General features: G+C 30.3%; 2 protein-coding genes across 2 annotated transcripts; both read right to left on the bottom strand.

The window, feature by feature from the left end:
• Positions 1 to 1,888: 1,888 nt before the first annotated feature.
• LOC100161859 (UDP-glucuronosyltransferase 1-1) lies at positions 1,889 to 10,503 on the bottom strand. Its single transcript, XM_001944485.5, is given in 8 exon segments — positions 1,889 to 2,424; positions 2,427 to 2,473; positions 2,947 to 3,166; positions 6,476 to 6,698; positions 8,270 to 8,669; positions 9,067 to 9,277; positions 9,656 to 9,890; positions 10,314 to 10,503. Coding segments are annotated over 8 exon segments (1,572 nt in total). The 5' UTR covers positions 10,326 to 10,503; the 3' UTR covers positions 1,889 to 2,200.
• Positions 10,504 to 15,934: 5,431 nt separating this feature from the next.
• On the bottom strand, positions 15,935 to 20,722 carry LOC100575271 (rho guanine nucleotide exchange factor 25). The gene is made up of 4 exons (XM_003248969.4): positions 20,542 to 20,722; positions 18,079 to 18,306; positions 17,384 to 17,584; positions 15,935 to 16,537 (listed from the first exon to the last, which is right to left on the bottom strand). The coding sequence occupies exons 1-4, from the start codon at positions 20,611 to 20,613 to the stop codon at positions 16,277 to 16,279; spliced, it is 762 nt and encodes a 253-aa protein (XP_003249017.2). The 5' UTR covers positions 20,614 to 20,722; the 3' UTR covers positions 15,935 to 16,276.
• Positions 20,723 to 21,033: the final 311 nt, after the last annotated feature.

Genomic DNA, 21,033 nt, shown 5'->3' with positions numbered 1-21,033 from the left:
AATATGTAAAAACAATTCCAAAAACTTGTTTGGAAAAATTTTGAACATTTTTTTAGCTGTTTTACTCAAAGTGTCTCATTTTACCCAGTTATCGAGGTAAAATGGGACACGGCAGGTTAAAGACGGGACATATATTATAATCATACAAAAAAAAATGCTATATTCTTTTACTAGCACCATTGTGTTATATAATATGTATTTAAACCTTTTATATTTTAAACCTATTACTTTAGGTATGCAAATTAAATAATTGTAGGTAGGTATATAACATTTATAAAATAATAAAAACAATTAAAACTTAATTGGAGTTAAATAAAGAAAATTTTAAATCACTATAAGTACATAACATTTATAAAATAATAAAACAAAACTTAATTGGAGTTAATCCTAATGACTTAAGGCTGAAAATTGTAAATAAACAAATTTAAATAACTGTAGGTAGGTAGGTACATAACATTTATAAAATAATAAAAAAATTAAAACTTAATCAGAGTTAATCCTAATGACTTTTAGGTCATTAAATAAAAAGGGTACATTAAAGGATGTTGATGCTTCTCTGTACGACATACTTTTAGCTATTACAGCTACAACAGCATTGTTCATTGACTCGGGATTCCAACTTTGTCTCGTTGATAACTTTTTTCTTGTTCTTGGCATTTTTCCTAATTGTACCTTAATGAATATTTTAACATAATAATATATAATTATTATTAATGGCAAGAAATATGACCACTTTTTTTGATCACCATTTGTTAAATAGTTTTTTAAGGAACCTGTTAATATTCCGTTAATTTTTTCAACTAGCCCCTGTGTCTGCGGTGAATAACTTGTTGACAAAGTTTGTTTTATTCCCAAGTTTGAACATATAACAGTGATTAATTTATTTCTGAAATGAGTGCCTCGGTCGGACGAAAAATTTTTAAAACAGCCCCATTGTGAAACTAATTCTATTAAAAATTTGGCAGTTGCTTCGGCCGTAGCTGATTCAACTGCCTTAGTAAATATGTATTTTGTGGTATTACACGCGGCTACTAGAACATATCGTTTTTTGTTGCTTGAAACTAGGGGTCCTAAGTAATCAAATGGTATCCTATCTAATGGTTTTCCTGTTGTTATTGGTATAGGATGTAATAAACCTATTGGCTTACCGCTCATTTTTTTATTAATTTGACATTCCTCACAAGATTTAATAACATTAGTGGAATCTTTGTGTAATGAAGGCCAATAGTATTTGTTTTGAATTTTATGAATAGTGCGTGATATGCCTGTATGCCCACCTGTGGATGAGTCATGATAGGATTTTAATATTTCATTAACCAATGTTTTTGGTATTACGAGAATTGGGTTATAGCTTTTCGGTGGTGTGTATTTTTTATAAAATAATATTTCATTTTGTAATGTAAATTGTTTAGATTTTCTTCTTATGTTAGTGGGTACATCTATATTTGATAATACTTTTATTATGTCATTGCAAAATTGGTCATTTTTTTGTTGTGTTTTAATATCGTGTAAATTAGTCAATGCATCGTTATTATTATAATAATAACGATGCATTGACTACACATTGACATTGATAACTATAGTTGTTGTAGGGGTTTATGACCTGTGGTTGGTAAGGTTGGTACGGTAAGGCGTTGTTACGGTAGGTAAGCAAACACGTGTATGTGTGGCAAGGTTTTTGCTACAACAAACTACCCGGGTAGTCGCACCTATCCAGGGACTAGTAGCAGTTGGCGTTAGTTACTCTAGGTCGCGTTGTGCGACTTTTAGCAGCCAACGCGCCAAACTAAGCCACAAAAATTTTTTTTTAAGTTTCCCTATGATAACTTATATTTAGACTGTAATTTATATCAATCGAATCGTATCTTTATGTATGATAATATACGTCTTTATCAGTAGGTATTATAGATATATTTTAACATTTTTGTCATCCGTATCTACTTCCAAAGATCTAACTACTATATAATATATATTATATTTGATGCAATGGGAAAGCAGTTCTAGAACATTGACTAATTTAGGAATGCTTTTTATAATTATTAATAATCCTTACTGTCCGTCAGTGTTAACTTTTAAAATAATTTAAAAATATAATTCGTTACATCTCAAAGCTATTTACTGCACAATTTTATTTTAAATAATATTGTGCTATTAAATAATAATGTGATATAATAATAATGCAGGTACGTGTGTCTTTACTTTATTTTGACTTTTTGTCGTTTAAATTAATTATTTTCCTTAAGTAACCGATGGATTTATATAAAATTAACGCGGTTAAAGCTACAACAGCGCCAATCACAACCACAACATCGATCAAAAAATATTGATATCGATTCAAGCTCGTGGACGTGGGCAATTTGTAATCTGCCACACCATTTCGGATTAAGTATTCAACCGAATGCACTGCGGTATCCATTGCGGAACTGGAAGGTCTGAGAATATATTGGAAGCTGTTTGGGCGTTCTTCTTATAACTGAAATAAAACGTATCAATGATTTTTATTACAATTTACAAGAATGTACATATAACCACATAGCAAGGTGTAAAAACTGAGTCGTTTAAAATAATTTCTTAAAGTAGTTTGGTTTTGAAAACAAATTTCTTAAAAAATGATTTATTATTATTATTTAATTCAAATGTAATAACACATCTATTGCAGTGACCTACACGGCTACACAATAGTCAATGACAAACTACGAATTATACACTCGCAATACACTATAGTACCACTTAGACAGACGAGGGTTCCGTGGTTTTTTTTTTAAAATTAATTTTTAAAAGTACTCTCGGATTTTCAGACATCAAATTAAATCCAATTTTGAAACTAATTTTCAACTATATTTCAAGCTCTGGACATAAGCGTATTGACGTAGGCGTCTTTAATAAATTATTATATTATATCCATTATCCATGTATACCTATATTAAATTCTGAATATTGTCTTACCTTCTATCAGATAAGATTTTTCCTATAGCATCGACGAAGATTTTTACGTTTAGGTTTTCCAGTAAGATTTCTATTCCGAAACCGTTTTCGATGACAAACCTCATGTTGTAGAACTGGTCGGTAAAAAACGGGAATCCAATCAATGGCAAACCATAGTGCAAGGCCTCCACGAGACTGTGATATCCTCCGTGAGTGATGAACAGCTTACAGTTTTTATGGCCTTTGAAAAGAAACCATAATATTGTACATCAGCGACATATAATCTAATATAAATAATAATATAAATAATAATGAAGTTCAGTAGGTACTCAAGACATTTTTTTCAAGGCAATAACATTCAATGATTTATACATTTTATTACCGTACTAACTGTTTTGTCTGTAATACTCTATATAAATAAATAAAAAAATATAATATGGAATTAATCAATATGCATACAAGCCTCCGTAGGCTTGTATAGGTTCAGTGTTTATTTCGTGTTATTATTTCTGAAGGTGTCATTTCCGTCGAATTAAAGTATTTGTAATTCACATGGTTTCGACAAAAAACAGTATTAATTGACATTTAGGCATAAGTTCAAAGCATATATTAGTTAAAGCTATATTCAATTTGTAGACATATTTTGTAAAGTTATGTTGGTGATTATATTTGTATATATTAAAAACAATTGTTTTACACGATGTCAGTTTTGAGCTGATTGTAAAACTAAATTGATTTTAATACACTTTTGAAAATATGTGGTACAAATAATTTGATAGACAAATGTTCATGTAACAGGACTATACGAGAATATAGGACAAAACCTAAACGACAAGAGAAAAAGCCGAACTAGTCAAACACTCGTTGCATGCAGTGTACCGATTCGACGCTATCGATTTAATAAATATTAAGGCGCCCGGCGCCGATGCCATTTTGTCCTCAAAAATACAATCTGCAAGAATAACCGAGGCGGTATGCCTTGTAGAATCAACTAGATTTCATAATTTTTTTTTTTAATTGCTAGAGAGAAATATTCTACAGCCCGCATCGATCTTTGTTTTTCAATATTTTATTCTCAAATTTTATAATATGTCTAAACAAATACAAGATAAAAAGCATTTTTTTACAAGTTTTTTAATATAATTATTTGAAATATAATACAAAATCAGGGATTGGTGTGGGCTGTAGGAAGCCTTCTTCTTCCAGATAAAAAAATAGTCATCAAAATCCGACAATTCTACAAAGCTTCAGAGTTATTCCCGTCCAAGTAATTTTTTTCGATATAGTACACCCTATCAATTAACTTCCCCCCCTAAATAGGTTTCGGGTAGTAGATTAGTGGAAAAGACTTATAATTGAAGTGGCAACTAAAATATGAAATTTAATTTACAAATTTTATAGAATTGTGGAAAATTTGAAAAACTGGCACCGGGACCCTTAAACATTAATTTATGTATTGATTGAAAATAAATTATCATAGTACGATCAGTTTAACTTGTCTCCGCAGTTAATGAAATAATATTTTTATTATGTGACTTATTATAACATACATCTCTTTTAATTAAAATTATAAAGTCATGTCATATAATATATAAGCAATAGACTATAGCAGGGGTCATCATCGAATGACCGTTGCAGCACGATTGCGCGGCCCGTGGACACAGAATTTATCTGGCCCGCAGATAAGACATATTTTATTTTTTTAACTGTTAATTTGTTTAAGGTTAAAATTTAATTAAATGAAGTCTTAATACGTTATCATTTCATTTTTTGATTTTACTTTCTTTGGATAAAGATGTACATTATATTTTTATCATCCCGAAAACATCTTGAATTCTCGAAGTGACCTTACAAAAATATTAATCGGTGATCCCTCAAGAGAAATGGAGATAATGCCATTTGTTATTATAATACTTATATAGTGTACGTATGGACAAATCCGAGTGTGTACATATTATAATATATATTATATCTCATAAAATTCAAACGTTTAAATTAGTATTTTGTGATAAACTAAAACATCGATATTTTGTTTCTGGTACGTTTGAAATTAGAAGCACCTAGTGGAACAATTCAATATTGTAATTGAACACAACAATAAAACAATTAACAATCACGCGATACATAATATCATCTATAACAATCACATTAAAGATCGGTTCTACTATATGATATTGATATAATATATTAATATCTCAGTGGTGAATCTTAATAATGTTTGTTCTATTAGAATTTAGAACAGAATGGAATAACGGATACATTGTGATTTGTATAGATATCTACACATAATACGACATTTCGTTGATCGTATAATATAATATTATAATGTTTGTTTCTGGGATAATTTGAAACCTCCAGTGGGTTGGACTGCTATAGCAATGCATAATGGCGCTTATAATATATATTACAGACAGTATCAGCATTGATTAAATATATTATATATTTAATCAATGGTATCAGTGTTCGGAACGTTCACTAAAAAATAGAATACGTTCACGTTCATGTTTTTTATGAATCATTTAAATACTAATACAAAATCGTGGAAATAATAATATTATCGTTGTTTCATGTCAAACCGTAACAATATTATTAATCAATATTTATTAAATGGTAAATAAATTTGAAGGTCTTAAAAACCGTCCAAATTCGTTATGCATGTTCACGTTCTATTTTTGGAAAAAACGAGGGGAGTTCAGGTGTCCGTTCACCAAATATTAACGCGAACGTGCAACTTTCATTTTTCCAAAGACTGCAGGACAGTCTTATGTCCAAGCGGTGTGTATCTGTATCTGCGTGAACCTGTAGTATAGGTACAGCATGTCCCAGAAGCCCCGTATCACCCTTAGTATCTCTGTTGAAAATCAATATATTTAAATACAGTTTTCTTTACAGTCATAAGTATGGCAATTCAGATTGAATAGCATAGTATCCGATTTTTTTTCTTCAAAAATTCAAAAATGATTAAACAATTTTTTTAGACAAATACATTTTTTTAATTTCCAAGATAGCCATTTTGTTGATCGTATTTTTTAAAACAGTTTAAAAAAATATATATTAAAATTTAATGAAAATTTTTCAAGTTAGAGCTAATTATTATTTTGAATTTCTAAGAATAATAGTTATTATTTTACCTATGCATACGGCATTAGCAAAATACGATTCGCATGTTAATTATTACAATCACGCTGATTTTCGGCTATAATTAAAAATAATAATTAGCCCCAACTTGGGGGATTTTCATTAAATTTTAATATTTTTTTTTTTTTTGAACTGTTTTAAAAAATATGATCAACAAAATGGCTATCTTGGAAATTTAATAAATTTATTTGCCTAAAAAAATTTTTTGAATTTATAAAAAAAAAATCGAATATTATGTTATTTAATCAGAATTTCCATACTTATGACTGTAAAAAAACTGTATTTTAATATATATTGATTTTCCACGGAGATACTAAGGGTGATACGGGACTTTTGGGACATCTGTATATAGTTGAATGTCCGATATATTTATATAAATAATATTTATTTTAATATTATTTCATGCCCTCACTCAATATGTATTGTTGTGGAAACCATTTATCGATGTACACATTGTCGGGAAGGTTAGCAATGGTGCCGTTTTCCCATTTCCACAGCACGATTTGCTTGAGCTTCCTGAACGATTCGACAAATGCTTGGACATCACGTTCCTCCAGGTCCGACATCTTTATGTTCGATCCGAAACTGAAGTAAATTGCCCCATGGGTTGCACCGTCGAGGAGTGCTTTGAATTTCTGCCGAACATAATATTATAATAATGAAGATTTTTATCTATGTAAAATTACTGTGATCTTTAGTTATACACTTTTTTTTATTGATGATACATTTTAGATACCTAGCTTTAATTTGGGTGACCAGTAATTGGGCCACATTTTATCCACCTGCTTTGCATACAATATTTGCTTACATTTTATTACCCGGAGGATGGAGACTGGGCCACAAATGTGATATACGAATATAGGTGTACATTTATTAATTACAGAGCCTATATAATTTTAATATTGTTTTTTTTTTTTTTAATAACTATATAATTATGAACCTAATAGGTTCATAAAATTAGTCAAATAATAATTTTTTTTTTTTTTTATTTGAAAATACAATTATTTTTTTTAAATTATATGATACCTACAGATATGACAAATTCATATCTGGTTTTTTCTTCTCTTCGAGCTCTTTGGGCTCTTCGTATAATCATTTAATTTAATTTATCTATATAATATAATTCTTAATTAAATATCGTGTCCCCGTTCGTATGTTCCTACGCTACTAAATTGTATATAAAACATCTGCTACCCGGATACATTAATGAAAAATCATTTAAAATAGTGGCCCATAATCACTGGTCTGGCGGTCTACCTGTTATAATGTAAAATTGTAATTGCCTATATCCTTTCTTGTAAAAAAGTTCTTTGCGGCCCAATTCCCCGGTGCCCTATATTTTTATGTTGTAACTTAAATGTAACTTATAGGTACGTACTTATAATATATAAATCACTATAATATCCAGACATGTTTTATAATCGCGACGTGTTATTTACTATTTAAATCAAATATTAGTTTATATTATATTCCACTAACTAAACCAGTTAATACATTTAAAGAGCAACATACTAATATTTATGGTAATTATTCACGCGTTATAATAATGATTAATGAATAGGTTGAGTGTTTTTACGGGTTAATATTATTGAGAACGACGGCTATGTATTGTATTTTCTTGATATTTAATAAGTTATAATTGTTTTAACTATTATATCATATTTGTTGAAGCCATGGACGTACGTCTGAGGTTGAAATGCATTACATAACTATAAACTATTTACTGATAACTGATAAGTAGGTATATAGCTAAATTTAAATATTAATATAATATGATATATTATGTAACATTTTTGGGGATGATTGTTTTATAAGTTATAAGTAAATTAATTTGTTTTGTTTTTATATGAAATTTTTAAAAGATTTTTTTACATTATTTGAATACCTAGTATTTAGTATTTTTAACAAAACAATTTTTGGAAAATATTATATTTTAATAGTCACTGTTTTATACTTCAACTTTTTTCGACATTAATTTTTATTTTCAGATTCCGAATTTGAATATTATTTTTTAGGCAACTTGTATAATATATAAAAATTGTATTTCAAACCTGTTGTGTCAGCAGTCGTTGATTAGTATTAAAACAGTATTTTGAAAGTCAGACAAATGGAGTGGAAAACCGAAAATAACGTAAAAACCAGTCGCTGTCGTGGTAATAATCAATATATAGAATCGTTCAAAAAAGGTTAAAGTAAAGCAGCTTACCCGGTCAACGGTGGTTGACGTCTGCGGCCGCATGTGCATGCCGGCCACTTGCACCACGTTCGGCGGATACGGCCTGGCGTACGACACGGAGTGGTGGCCGTTGACCAATGTGAGTTGAACGGCTTGGCGGAGAGCGTCTAGTGGCGGGCAGTTCCGGTGTCCGGGGTACGTGTACAGATCGTCCAGCATCTGCTGATCCGTTGACCGGAACGCGACCTCAGACACGATCAGCTCGGCGGCAGCGATCGCCGCGTTGTACAGTCGTTCGCCGAACGACATGGAGTCCGAGTACCGGAGCCAGAACGACGGCACGTACGCGGGATGATCCGGCACGCCCAGCGATTGGCTGAGCGTCACTGACGGAGCCATCGGGCTCAGGCACACCACCGGAGCAGAATATCTGTGCAGAGTCCAGGTGAAATGTTAATATGCGCAGAGTGATTAAAACAATAAAACCAAATCTTTAATTATCATTTTTGTATAGGTACAGGTATTTTAAGATATATAAATGTCATTACGCATGATGGAACTTAAGGTAATTATGTAAGCAATGTAAAGAGTAAACATGGAAAAGTTTTTTTTAAGTAAAAAAGACATGATCGCCGTGGCTCGATATAACCCGAGGCCCTTTTATTTCATGTAATAAAAGATGGCGCAAAAAGTAGAAAACCCAAAAAGGGTGCTAAATCGGCGATATTGTTAAATGTTAACTGCTTACATTCCGTTTGAATTGTCTATATCTAATCTATTAAAAAAAAAACTGCAAAACATAATTACGTCTTGCCACACACTGTTACCTGTGACCTACTGCCAGGTAAATGTCGCTGTACCAGCATTCGGTCAAAACCAGATCGAAGGCATAGCGAGTGTCGTTGAGAAACGCACGAGTCTCGTTCAGCTCCAGAGTCCGCGTGACCATCTTCATCATACCTTGCTTGACGTTGATCATATTGGTCACCCGATATGTATGGCGGATTTCCAGTGGATTGCGAATTCTCTGGATTTTCACTGTGCCCATGCAAAATAATCGTATCATAAATTTTATATCCTTTATTTAATAGATTTCGCTCGATTCCACTCGATAATAATATATTCACCCTCTATTCTTAACTGATTTTAATTCTAAATTTAGTATAGGTATTACACACCATACACGTCCTGACCACTATAGTGTATAGTAGAGTGGCATCAATGGCAATATATACAAATATATTGTATTATTACTTATTTATTAGCATTGGAAAATAATGGGAAGTACTATAAGTCCTGCATTGTAAAATATTATTTTTGAATATAAAAAATGTAAAAGCTGGATTGGTAAAAATCGAGTAATCACACATAATATCCATCCGTATATTATAGTATAATATTATTAATATTACATACCATCTGGAATGGGTACGTGTCGGTAATTGGTCGGCACATCTCCTTTTGGATAGAACGGGCTGACAACGGTCACGCGGTAACCGCGGTTCGCCAATTCCAAGAACAGCGGATTGAAACCAGAAAAATGACTGTAAACTGGCAACGGGAAGAACGCCAATATATCCGCGCCGGCAGCGCTTGGACGAACAACGCAGCTACCAGCTGAGATTGTCAAAATCGCGATGATTATTGAAACCTGCGATGGAAATCAGAAAAATAATAGGTACCTAAGTAAAAACATATAATAGAAAATTATCAACATGACAAAATAATTATTAATTAATAAATTATAGTTTATAATCTATTATATTTTTGATACGTCATGTACGCCTAGTAAAGATCTTAGATCAATTATATCAGGTGTGAGCGTATCGCATAACCTTTATGCGTTGATACGTCAACCTTTTCCAACAAGCGTGGTACATTAATAATTTGTAGTGATCTGTGGTGATCGACCACTATGTGTACAGTGAAAGTCTAGGATATTAGCTCGTATAATTACTATTATAAGAGCTTTATAATTATTTTAATTGTATTATATTATACATAGCAAAATATGTAAAAAAAAATAGCATGTTATTATACGCAAGTCTCCCCATTTGTGTGTGTGTGCACTTACTTGATAAGACATTTTTCGAAAAAGAAGTAAGGTGGTCGTTATTATAATACAACCACATGTATATAATAATTATAAATTGAAATATAATATTACATCGGTCAATATTTGAACACTCGTCGATATCTCAGTGATCCTCAAAAATAGACACAAAACCGTTGCTGTGAGCTCGCGTCGGAATGGAACGGCTCACTAAAAATAAGCCAATGATAATAATATCTTAAAAGTGAACTCGCACACCGTTATCTGAGAGTATTCGAACTGCACTTACGTAACGTACCTACACATATTTTACGAATATACAGCGTCGTTCAAACGGTCCTTAACGGTCTCAGGGCTCCGATGTATAATTTTGTCTACACAGAAATAAGCTCTACGGGAACACATAACGATCACGTTCTGTAAAATCAAACAAGTTTGATATTTTTTTTTTTTGTACCAAATGAAGTACTCCATAATGTTCTATACAGGCTCCATTGAACTCCGTTTTTCAATATTTTAATGTCAAACATTATAGTACTTATATACCTGTCTTTAAAAAAAAATACAATATCTAAAGATTTTTTTACAATTTATAATTATATAACCTATTTGAAATACAAAATCACAGTTCAACGCGGTTTGTAGGAAGTCTACTATTCTTTCAGATAAAAAAATAGTTATCAAAATCCGACAATTATTCTACAAGTCCGGAAAATTATTCCTGCAAAGAAATTTTGTTGATACAATACACCTATCAACGCCCCGCCCCCCCCCATATATACCAATGCATCGGGAAATATATTAGTGGAAAAGTATTATAACTAAGGTGGCAACTAAAATATAATTTTAAAACTTAATAGAATTGTGGAAAATGATACAAACAAAATATTTTTAAAAAACATACATTTACCGAGAAAACAACTTCTCTGTGATAAATGAATCACTCTGTATGGGTGAGTAGTATTATGCACGTGGGTGATTTTTTCTTCGATTTCAAACGTTATGTCTTTATGGCCAATGTGACGATAAACGTATAATAATTAATGGTCGCAGAAAAAAAATTCTGAACATTTTTTTTTAATTTTATTATCTCTGTAGTAACTAGATTTGTTTTTTTGAATATTATACATTTGCATTTTCGTGGTTTATGTTTTCACTTACTTTGGATAGAATTGGTAATACCGATGTTAGGATTTGTATTTCTAGTTAGATAATTATTATTAAATTCGAATTACGATGTTTGAACCGTTTACTGTGCGACTGCATGTGTTACAACTTACAGGTCGATTGTAAATAGGTACTAAATAGTATGTAATATATTGGTATAGTATATAATATATACTATAGTCTGCTGGTACTTACGATCTTGGAGTTGCAAAGGTTACAAATAGAGCTTTTTTCTGTCGTTTCAAACTTCCAAGTGCAAAATAAAATACCGAATAAAAATGAAAGGTTAGTAGGTACACTCGGTAAGGTATAGTAGGTATACACTTAGTAGGTATATACGAATCTTGACAATCATTATGGTTGCGTGCCCCTATCAGAATTAGGTTTTTAAAAATTAATTTATTTCAAAACTAATAAATGTGATCTAAACTTAAGATAATTTTACTATAAATAGATCGACATACAATTTTTAAAAAAGGTAATTATTTTGATTAATCAAAAATGAAGTCGATAATATTAATTTATACGTAAGTACCTATGTATGTTGCTGGTAAAAGAAAACGTCACGTAAAATTTTTTTATTTCACGATGAAAAAATCATTCAATACATATTTATTAGATAATATACGCACAGCAGTCGAATGTTGAATTCGATATACATAGATACAGAGTAATAAATGTCTATAAGATGACGTTGCACCGACATTTGTTGTCTCCGTCTTACAAGTACGTAACCAGTGTCGGCCTGGCACACCAAAGGCCCATGGTTCAGTTTTTAAGGGGCCCCCAAAAAATGTAGATGCCATTTTTAGCAATATGGATTATAATATATAAATGTACTTTTATTACAAAAAACTATGAAATTATTGAAGCATATGAAAACTAAAAAACCATAAATAAAATTATATTTTTATTATAGAATTTAAACTTTGAAGAAAAATCACAAATACCTAAGCCATAAGCATAACTTTATTTAAGTAAACTTCCAAAAGTAAATGTCTTATCTTCATCATTATTATATATATTATTTATATATATAAATAGACGTATACGTCGTATACAGTATTGTAGGTACATCATAGAATCGTACATATTTGTATATGCAAAATTTGCATGATCGCTGAATTATTCAATAACGGGGCCCCTGCAGGGTCGGGTAAGCGGGGCCCTCGTGCAGTAGTCCGAGCCATTGTTTTTAAGAAGCTAGAGATAAAACCTAACTTAACCTACAGTAGCACAATTATTCCAAAAAACTTCCTTCGACTTATTAGTTATTACAATTTTACTATTATAATAATTGTTACTTGACACTTGCACTAGTATGCACTACTCTCACACTATGGAAAATAGGCAAGCATCTGATATGATCCAATTTTAAGACTGCAATTTTCTTTACCTTGGACCCCCAAAAATATGGGGACCCCAAAAAAAACAACAAAAAAAACGGAGGGGCCCCGGCCCGCTTTCGCGGCCATGGCCAGGCCGACACTGTACGTAACATAGCAAATTATGAGAATACTGTAACTTTTATTAAATCGAAGCTCAACCATACAGATAAAGTGCTCTCTACTTCTAAACACAGAAATAATAATACCGTTAATAGCCTACGCATGCCCTGTATGGGCAGCTGTCTCAAAAACAAAAATTAAAAAAACTACACTTTTCAAAATAAATTTTTAAGAACAGCCCTTAATGCCCCGCGGTTCACGAGAAACAAACAACTACACAATGATACAGGCTTTCCTACCTATCTACTTGGATAACATAACAATTTAGAAATGTCCACGAAAAACTTCACAAAGCTGATGGAGCACTCCACTACAATATTGGCAGAAGATCCGCCAATCTAAGACTAAAACCTCGGCTACCACAAGGATATCCTACTAGAACCCGAAGAACATTTCAAACTTAGATTATGACCTAGACTATTATAAGCTAACCAAAATTAAAAAGCAGGTAAGTGGATGTCACTCTGCTGTACAGTAGATTGCAAGGGGGTCATTGTATAATGGATTGTATTAGACTAGAATATTCAATGATATAATATCATTGTATATAAGAAAAACGATTCTGAGCGTAGACGGTTTGTCAGTCTGGATATTTTATATTGATATTATTTATTTTATCATGTAAGTTGAATTAATATTATAATATTATAATTTTTTATTCGTTTCTATGCTGATAAACAAAGCGTTTGAAATTAAAATCCCATTTTTAGCGTTTTTTCGTAATTTTTCGGTGGTTTATCCCGTGGCATTAAATAATTATTGAGAAAATCGGAAAATGACCTCTTCAAAATACCATCTTGATCCAATTTTCTAAAAGATAAGTTACTGTATGTTGAAATCGAAGCACCTCTTCTAGTAGACATTTTGTATACAGGATATATATAAAAAAAAAAAATAATAATAATAATAAACACCATTGTAAAACCAATAGCTCAATAACTTTCTCGCTCCACTCGGGATCTAAAATTAATGTAAACTTTGTCATAAACATATTGTAAACATACGAATCGTAAATTGTATCTAACATTGTAAAAATACTTGGTGTAGGCCTACTGACACAATTAAATTAATACATTTAAAAAAAAAAATAGAAAATTGTACGCTCAGCAGAACACGTGTAGCTCCGTTTAAAAATTAGAGTGAATTGATCTCTTATAAAATTTATAGGTAAGATTATTATCTTTTCATCAGCGTTTTTATTATAATATTTTAATTGTAAAGCGAGTTATGAGTATTTTAGGATGTTCAAACAATTTCTAATTTTAAAATACTCTTAACTAAGCCCACGGGGTTGCCTAGACAATAATCCTTGCCTTTAAAATTTTCTAAAAAGTCAATTCACTCTAATTTTTTAACTAGCTACACGTGTTCTGCTGAGAGTACAATTTTCGATGTTACGCACTTGTAAGACGGAGACAACAAACGTCAATGTAATGTTCTCTTATGGATATTTATTATTAGTTTCTTAGATCTATATGGTATATTATTATTATATAGTTGGACCATTTTTATGAGAAATTGTTCAGATGAATTATGACATTTTCAGTTTATACACGTAAATTATTATGTGCGAGGTTTCCACGTTGAATATGGTACCACTTTAGGTAATTAACACTGGAGCGGGTTGTTATATAGAATCCATTTGGTGAAAGGTTGGATCATGTTTTTTTTTCTTAATGAGACAAAGCAAAAGTTTACTCAGCAGGGTTCTCAACATGATAATTACACCCATTGAGAGAGATTTCTGGTAGACAATATTATTGACCAAACACTAACAAAAAAATAGCAGCACTATTTTACCATAGGTAGTAAACAAGAAGAGTTATGATGTTGTGCGTCTTCTAAAAACTAACATTTTCATGTCTAGAGGTCATTTTCATAAAAATAACCCTCTCTTTGTTAGTTTGATAATTGGATTCAGTAAGAAAAGCGATAAAAAGTGATGAATGATAGTTTGAAATCAATACTAGAACAACTGTAATACAGTAAATATGGAATGGAAATCGAGTACATAGTTCATAGGTACTACATAGTCATATCTATGTGCATTACCGCTAAACACTTGTTTACAACTACTGTTGTATACAAAACTTATTAATTATTATTAACTATCACATTATTAAATAAATACATAAAAACTATGAATATTACAAAATATTCCAAAGTAAAAAACAAGTGGCTTAAAAAAAAACAACAATTTTTGTTTTATTATTGTTCTTCAATATTATATACAAACATATAATGTCATCATAACTTACAATCAACAGTTTGTGCATTAAATTTTGGCAAACAAAAATAATTATAATATATTATATTATAATAATATTGATGAAATTAAAAAAAAAAAAAAAAATGTTTTACACAAAATTGAACATACACAACCTTAGTTTTAATAAGAGTACGGTGATGACAAATCATCCACCAGAGACCCATTCACTCACATTATTCGTGTATTTATATTTTATATGTATACATATTAAATAAATATAATAATTTAATATTAATTATCTGGTGTCCGTTAGGTGTTGGTTTGATACAATAACAATAGAATCTTATTATATAAGGCATCGATATGATAATCGTAAATATTGGACCATCACTATTGAATATTACGAGTACACTAGTAATAATTTTTTATTTACTAATTATTATTAGACATTTGGATAATGTTTATATTATACATGTACTGTCTATAGTATTATACGTATAAATATTTTAGGTTTTAATAATATTAATAATATTGTACAAAACTGCACAGGATTTATAAACAATAATAAGAATTATTATAATAAAAGAAAAGTTATAAAATAGAAATTAGTCTAAATAAACATTTGACTAGACTCTTAAAAAAAGAAGAACCTGGAGATGTTTTTTTGGAACTTGTATGTAATCGTTGTCTACATAGAGATTTATTTTTTGAAAATCGTTGTTCTCACAGAAAAAAATATAATAATACATAAATATATATATCCTCTAGAAAGCTCTAAAGTTTAAAGTCAATCTCACGTGATGATAATATTTAATCGATGTTGTTTTAAATGTAAAAACAAATAGTTGTTACTTTTTTTCGATTATGTTTAAAAACTACTTAGATAAAAATTTAAAAGATAATGTAAAATAGGAATGTCGTCTTGATTATAATAATATAACAATAATTATAATAATATTCAATCTGCTTGGGGACATGGTCAGACTTAAATTGTCAATGTGCCGAACACAATTGTACTAAACTGTCACAGCTGACGAGTTAAGTAGAATAGACATTTTATATTTTTCATTTAATTTGTTTATTGTGACACACTCTGTCAACTAACTGGCCTCCTTAGTCTGTTCTTTTTGATAGGCTATGGGTGACTGTATGGCTTTCAGGAAGTCCTGTTGCGTCTGGAGTATTTGCCTGAGGTTCTGCAACCATTCAGAACGCGATTCCACACTGTGCGCATGGCACACAAACCACAGCGGTGGCCTCTTGGGGTCAGTGGATTTGATGATGAAAGATCCATCGGACAAGTCATCAGACGAGTTACTGCTGGACGAACCGTGCCTCTCATCTAGTGTCATTTTGTTCACCTGAAACATGTTGAAATAGGTTAAATCTACAGCCAAATGATTAATGAAAATTTGATTATCTATCAGCCATCAGGATATGGACATTTTTTTTTTATATACTAACTACACGAAACATGACAACAATTCATTACTTTTGAAATGAAATGAAAGATAAAATTTAATATTGAGTAATTTTGGCCATCCACTATACATATTCAATTTAAACATTGTTTTACAGCATAATTATTATAATTATTATTATTATTTTATTATACTGTTGACAGCACATTGACATGACCTCCCAATAAAATATCACTGATATTTTTTTCAATCACTTAAAGTGTTGACTTAATACATTAAAAATAAGTGTGTTTACTTTTGTAAGTATAATAAAAATGTATAAATTATAATCATAAAAATTAGTTTGTATAAATTGTAAAATATTAAATGGAAATTAGAAAGTACCTAATTCATAATTAATTATATAATTACAAATTAATATATAACTAACCTAACCTAACTGTTTTATGAAAATAAATTTATTGTAATAAAATAATACAATCTAATGTTTTTTTTATTTGTTTTTATATGAAAATTAACAAAATATAAGAGTTCCAAATCTATTCTTGTAACACAGAACATTAAAATAATTAATTTTAGGTATCTAAATCGAGAAAAAACATTATACGAAACATCAGATTTGAGCTTTATTTCATGAAAAAGTGTCCATTTGAAGAATTTTTATAATATTCTACAAAGTGTAAAACAAATAGATTCCATTTCATGAAATAGCACTTAACTAATTTGTAAAAAGGTAAATGTCTTAAATTTTCTGTAAGTAAAAAAATATCGTAAACAATTGTGTACCTGTATGTGCGCTTTGTAAACATACACTGGACTGCTGAACTGCGCCTTCTTGCGCATTTCTTCGCTGAGTATTATACTCTGCTCAAATAGGAATACGTGCAGGTCCTTGTGCGGTGGTACTCTGTTCGGGTTGAGGCTGGGACCCTCGGTGCACGTCAACATTCCGTGTAACAGCAGCTTGCCCTGGGCGGTGATTTTGCCCTAAAACGAAGCAGTTAATAGCAGGTTAATATACAGCAGTCTTATCACAGTATTGTATCGATTGCATTATGGTATAAGGCGTAAATCCTCAATTATAAGGATGGAAAAATAAGGACAGAATAACATATAAGAATTGTGCGTAACTTATATTTTTCAAAAAAGTTGATTTATCGAGAATGTATATTATTATGATAATGAGGCTAAATTTTAGTAAGTATCAAACCCTGAGATTTGTGTCAAAGAAAATGGTTAATTATTATTTTTTGCCATTATAATTTTTTAAGTTTTTACATTTTTATATAACACACTTTTAATTTATGCAAATTTCAAAAAAAAAAACACAGTTATGACTTTGTTAGGTAGGTAAAAAAAAATCTATCAAGAAACACATACATTTGCCAAGAATGTAATTATATATTGATAAAAGAATCACGCTATATAAGGACCAGGGAGTTACCAGGTCTATGGGGGTATACAATATATAGTGTACTCACGTCAAAACCTTGCAACCGACCGACGTCCATCATGTCGTTGGCTGCTTTGGGCACTACTTGCATGACGTGCATAGCTTGTCGAAGTGCTTCCATCTCGTCTGCCAATCTAGCCCGCTCCGTGTACTTGAACATGTCCCGCAACAGCAGCTGGTATTTCATAATCCTCTGCACAGGCTTGATGAGGATGTCACTTAGCTGGAGCTTGTGGCCTAGGAACTGACGCATTTCCTACAGGAATATACAAAACTGTGGTTAGATCATATTATAGTGTTATATTATATGGTGGATCGTACCACAGACATTGGTACATGGTTATAAATTAAAGCATATTATGATTTATACTATTAACATTTTTGGATACATTACCTAGTGACAGTATTATTACAATCAGTTAAAATATTAATAAATATTTGGTACAATAAACACCTTAGTCATGTCATACGCCCTTGACATAATTAATATCAGAAAAAACCGTAACTCAGTAATCCCTTATTACCAGCAAAAAAAAAAAAAAATATGCAAGGTAAAACAATTTTAATTAAAGAATATTATATCTGTCAGGGTTTATTCCCATGTAGATATTGGAAAGACTTAGAATCACGGACGTGTCTTTTGAATTGCAAGGAAATAGTTATAATTATACTTATATATACGTATTAATAATAGTAACAAATGGTGTAACGAAAGAGCGTCTTACAAATATTTTAGTTAGACCCCGGCCAAATGCATATTCATGTCATAACAGTTTTGTTTATGTCAAATTATTATTTTAGATATTATTACTTATTATACTAGGTATAGAAAACCGTAGTACCTATAGCTTGAATTCGTTTACGAGACAAGTAGACAACAAATATTGTTATAGATATGATTATTTCAAAAAATTTTAGTTTTTTTTTAAATTTAAAATCGAACTAGTCCAAAGATCATCCCAAATAGATTTCATTATTTGGGATATCAAAAAAATATTGAATGGAAAATGTTTTTTTGCACACTGCTGCAGCGTGTAATTCCCATGACCATCCTACAAGGTATAGCCGTTTTAGACCAAAAACGTACCCTTCCCTTTTCGGCCGATTCACTTTTCGATCAAATTTAAAAAATACGTCGATTCCCTTTTCGACCAAAATCGTACCCTTCCCTTTTCGACCAAAACAAAAAGTTTTGTAATATGATATGTAAAAACATACCAAATGATGATAACATACCAAAATATTTAAATATATTTCAATTTACTACACACATAGTCTTTTACTGCTTTCAGTGATTTAAAATAATTATAAAAATTACCTCACTAATTCACTTACAGGGTAAGTGATATATAAAAGTGGTAAGGGGGGATTTTGTGTGTATAACATAATAATATACAATTTTTGTCATTAATTATTAAGTATATAATAATACCTAATATAATATAGTTTTGAAAATTATACAATACAAAAAGTTTAATATAGCCATATGTATTATATTTTATGTTATAGGTACATATTGAACATTATTAAAACAACATTTTATGAAACTTATACTTTAAATAATTTTAAAAATTATAATTTCCATAATTTTACAAAAATTATAATATACTTATCAGTTTATTATTTTATATATTATACATATTACTATTGTACTTAATGATTATTGACAAAAACTTTAAATTATTATAATATTATAAATATTTATTTATATATTTTACACATTTTTATACAACTTATACTTTTAAATAATTTTCTATAAGTATAACCCTAAACTCTAAAGGTATATAAATAGTAATTATTATCAATAACATTTTGCTATTATATAACAAACAACTATATACCTATTAGTTTATTTCTTAATATTTATATTATACGCATTACTATTAGACTTAATAATTATTCACAAAAATTGTATATTATTATGTTATTCTTTTTATAAAATATTATACACAGTGTGACATATTAATTATTAACACAAAACTAATGTTAATAATATATAGGTATTCTTATGTTTAAAATTTTTTTTATATTTTATTTTACAACATTTTATGCAACTTATACTTAAAATAGTTTTTAAAATTATAATTGCTATAATTTTACAGAAATTATATACGAATTATTTTATTTATTTTACATATTATATTACAAAACTTTTTGTTTTGGTCGAAAAGGGAATCGACGTATATTTTAAATTTGGTCGAAAAGTGAATCGGCCGAAAAGGGAAGGTACGATTTTGGTCGAAAAGGGAATCGACCTTTTTTAAATTTGGTCGAAAAGTGAATTGGCCGAAAAGGGAAGGGTACGTTTTTGGTCGAAAACGGTCTCGCCCTCCCTACAATATACGGGGACCCCATGTACCTATTAACCTAAGGCACGAAAACCGGGCGTGAGACGAGACGGTTAGGGCAAGAGAAAACCATATAGGCACCAAAAATTAACATACCTCTCTAGCGTATATAAATACGTTAATTTATTTATGAAATATGTTACCTCGAAATAGTCATTGTGATCAGAGACGAGGTATTCGGAAACTGGCTTGTTCTGACAGTAAACCACGTACATCAAAAGCTTGCGTTCGTATTTTTTGAACAGCTTGCCGAGCTCGTGCGGTCGGGTGAGACATCGCTCAACGGCCGCCAAGAAAACGCTGTAAAAAAAAAAAATACGTAAAATTAAATAGGTATTGCAAATACCAAAAAAGTGAAATCCACTTATGTATAATCGGCCTCAATAGATTATGCGCTAAAAAAAACATAATCGCACTTCCGGAATTATATATTCAAAAATTATAAATTATAAAATTAATAATTAAAGACATTTTAATAATACATACTATTATTGGCATCTTAATAATTATCCGTTGAATTTAAAATTATATGGTAGGGTCGGTCGTTTTTTGTATATTATAGTAGACGTATACGTGTAAGAGACGGAAATCAATAAGAATACGACATAAAACACAATTTAACTAATATGACTGAT

The sequence above is a fragment of the Acyrthosiphon pisum genome, unplaced genomic scaffold (assembly GCF_005508785.2).
Source record: "Acyrthosiphon pisum isolate AL4f unplaced genomic scaffold, pea_aphid_22Mar2018_4r6ur Scaffold_8573;HRSCAF=9161, whole genome shotgun sequence".
Taxonomy (NCBI): Eukaryota; Metazoa; Arthropoda; class Insecta; order Hemiptera; family Aphididae; genus Acyrthosiphon; species Acyrthosiphon pisum.
The sequence above is the reverse complement of the archived record's forward strand: the minus strand, read 5'-3'. Positions and strand labels throughout refer to the sequence as shown.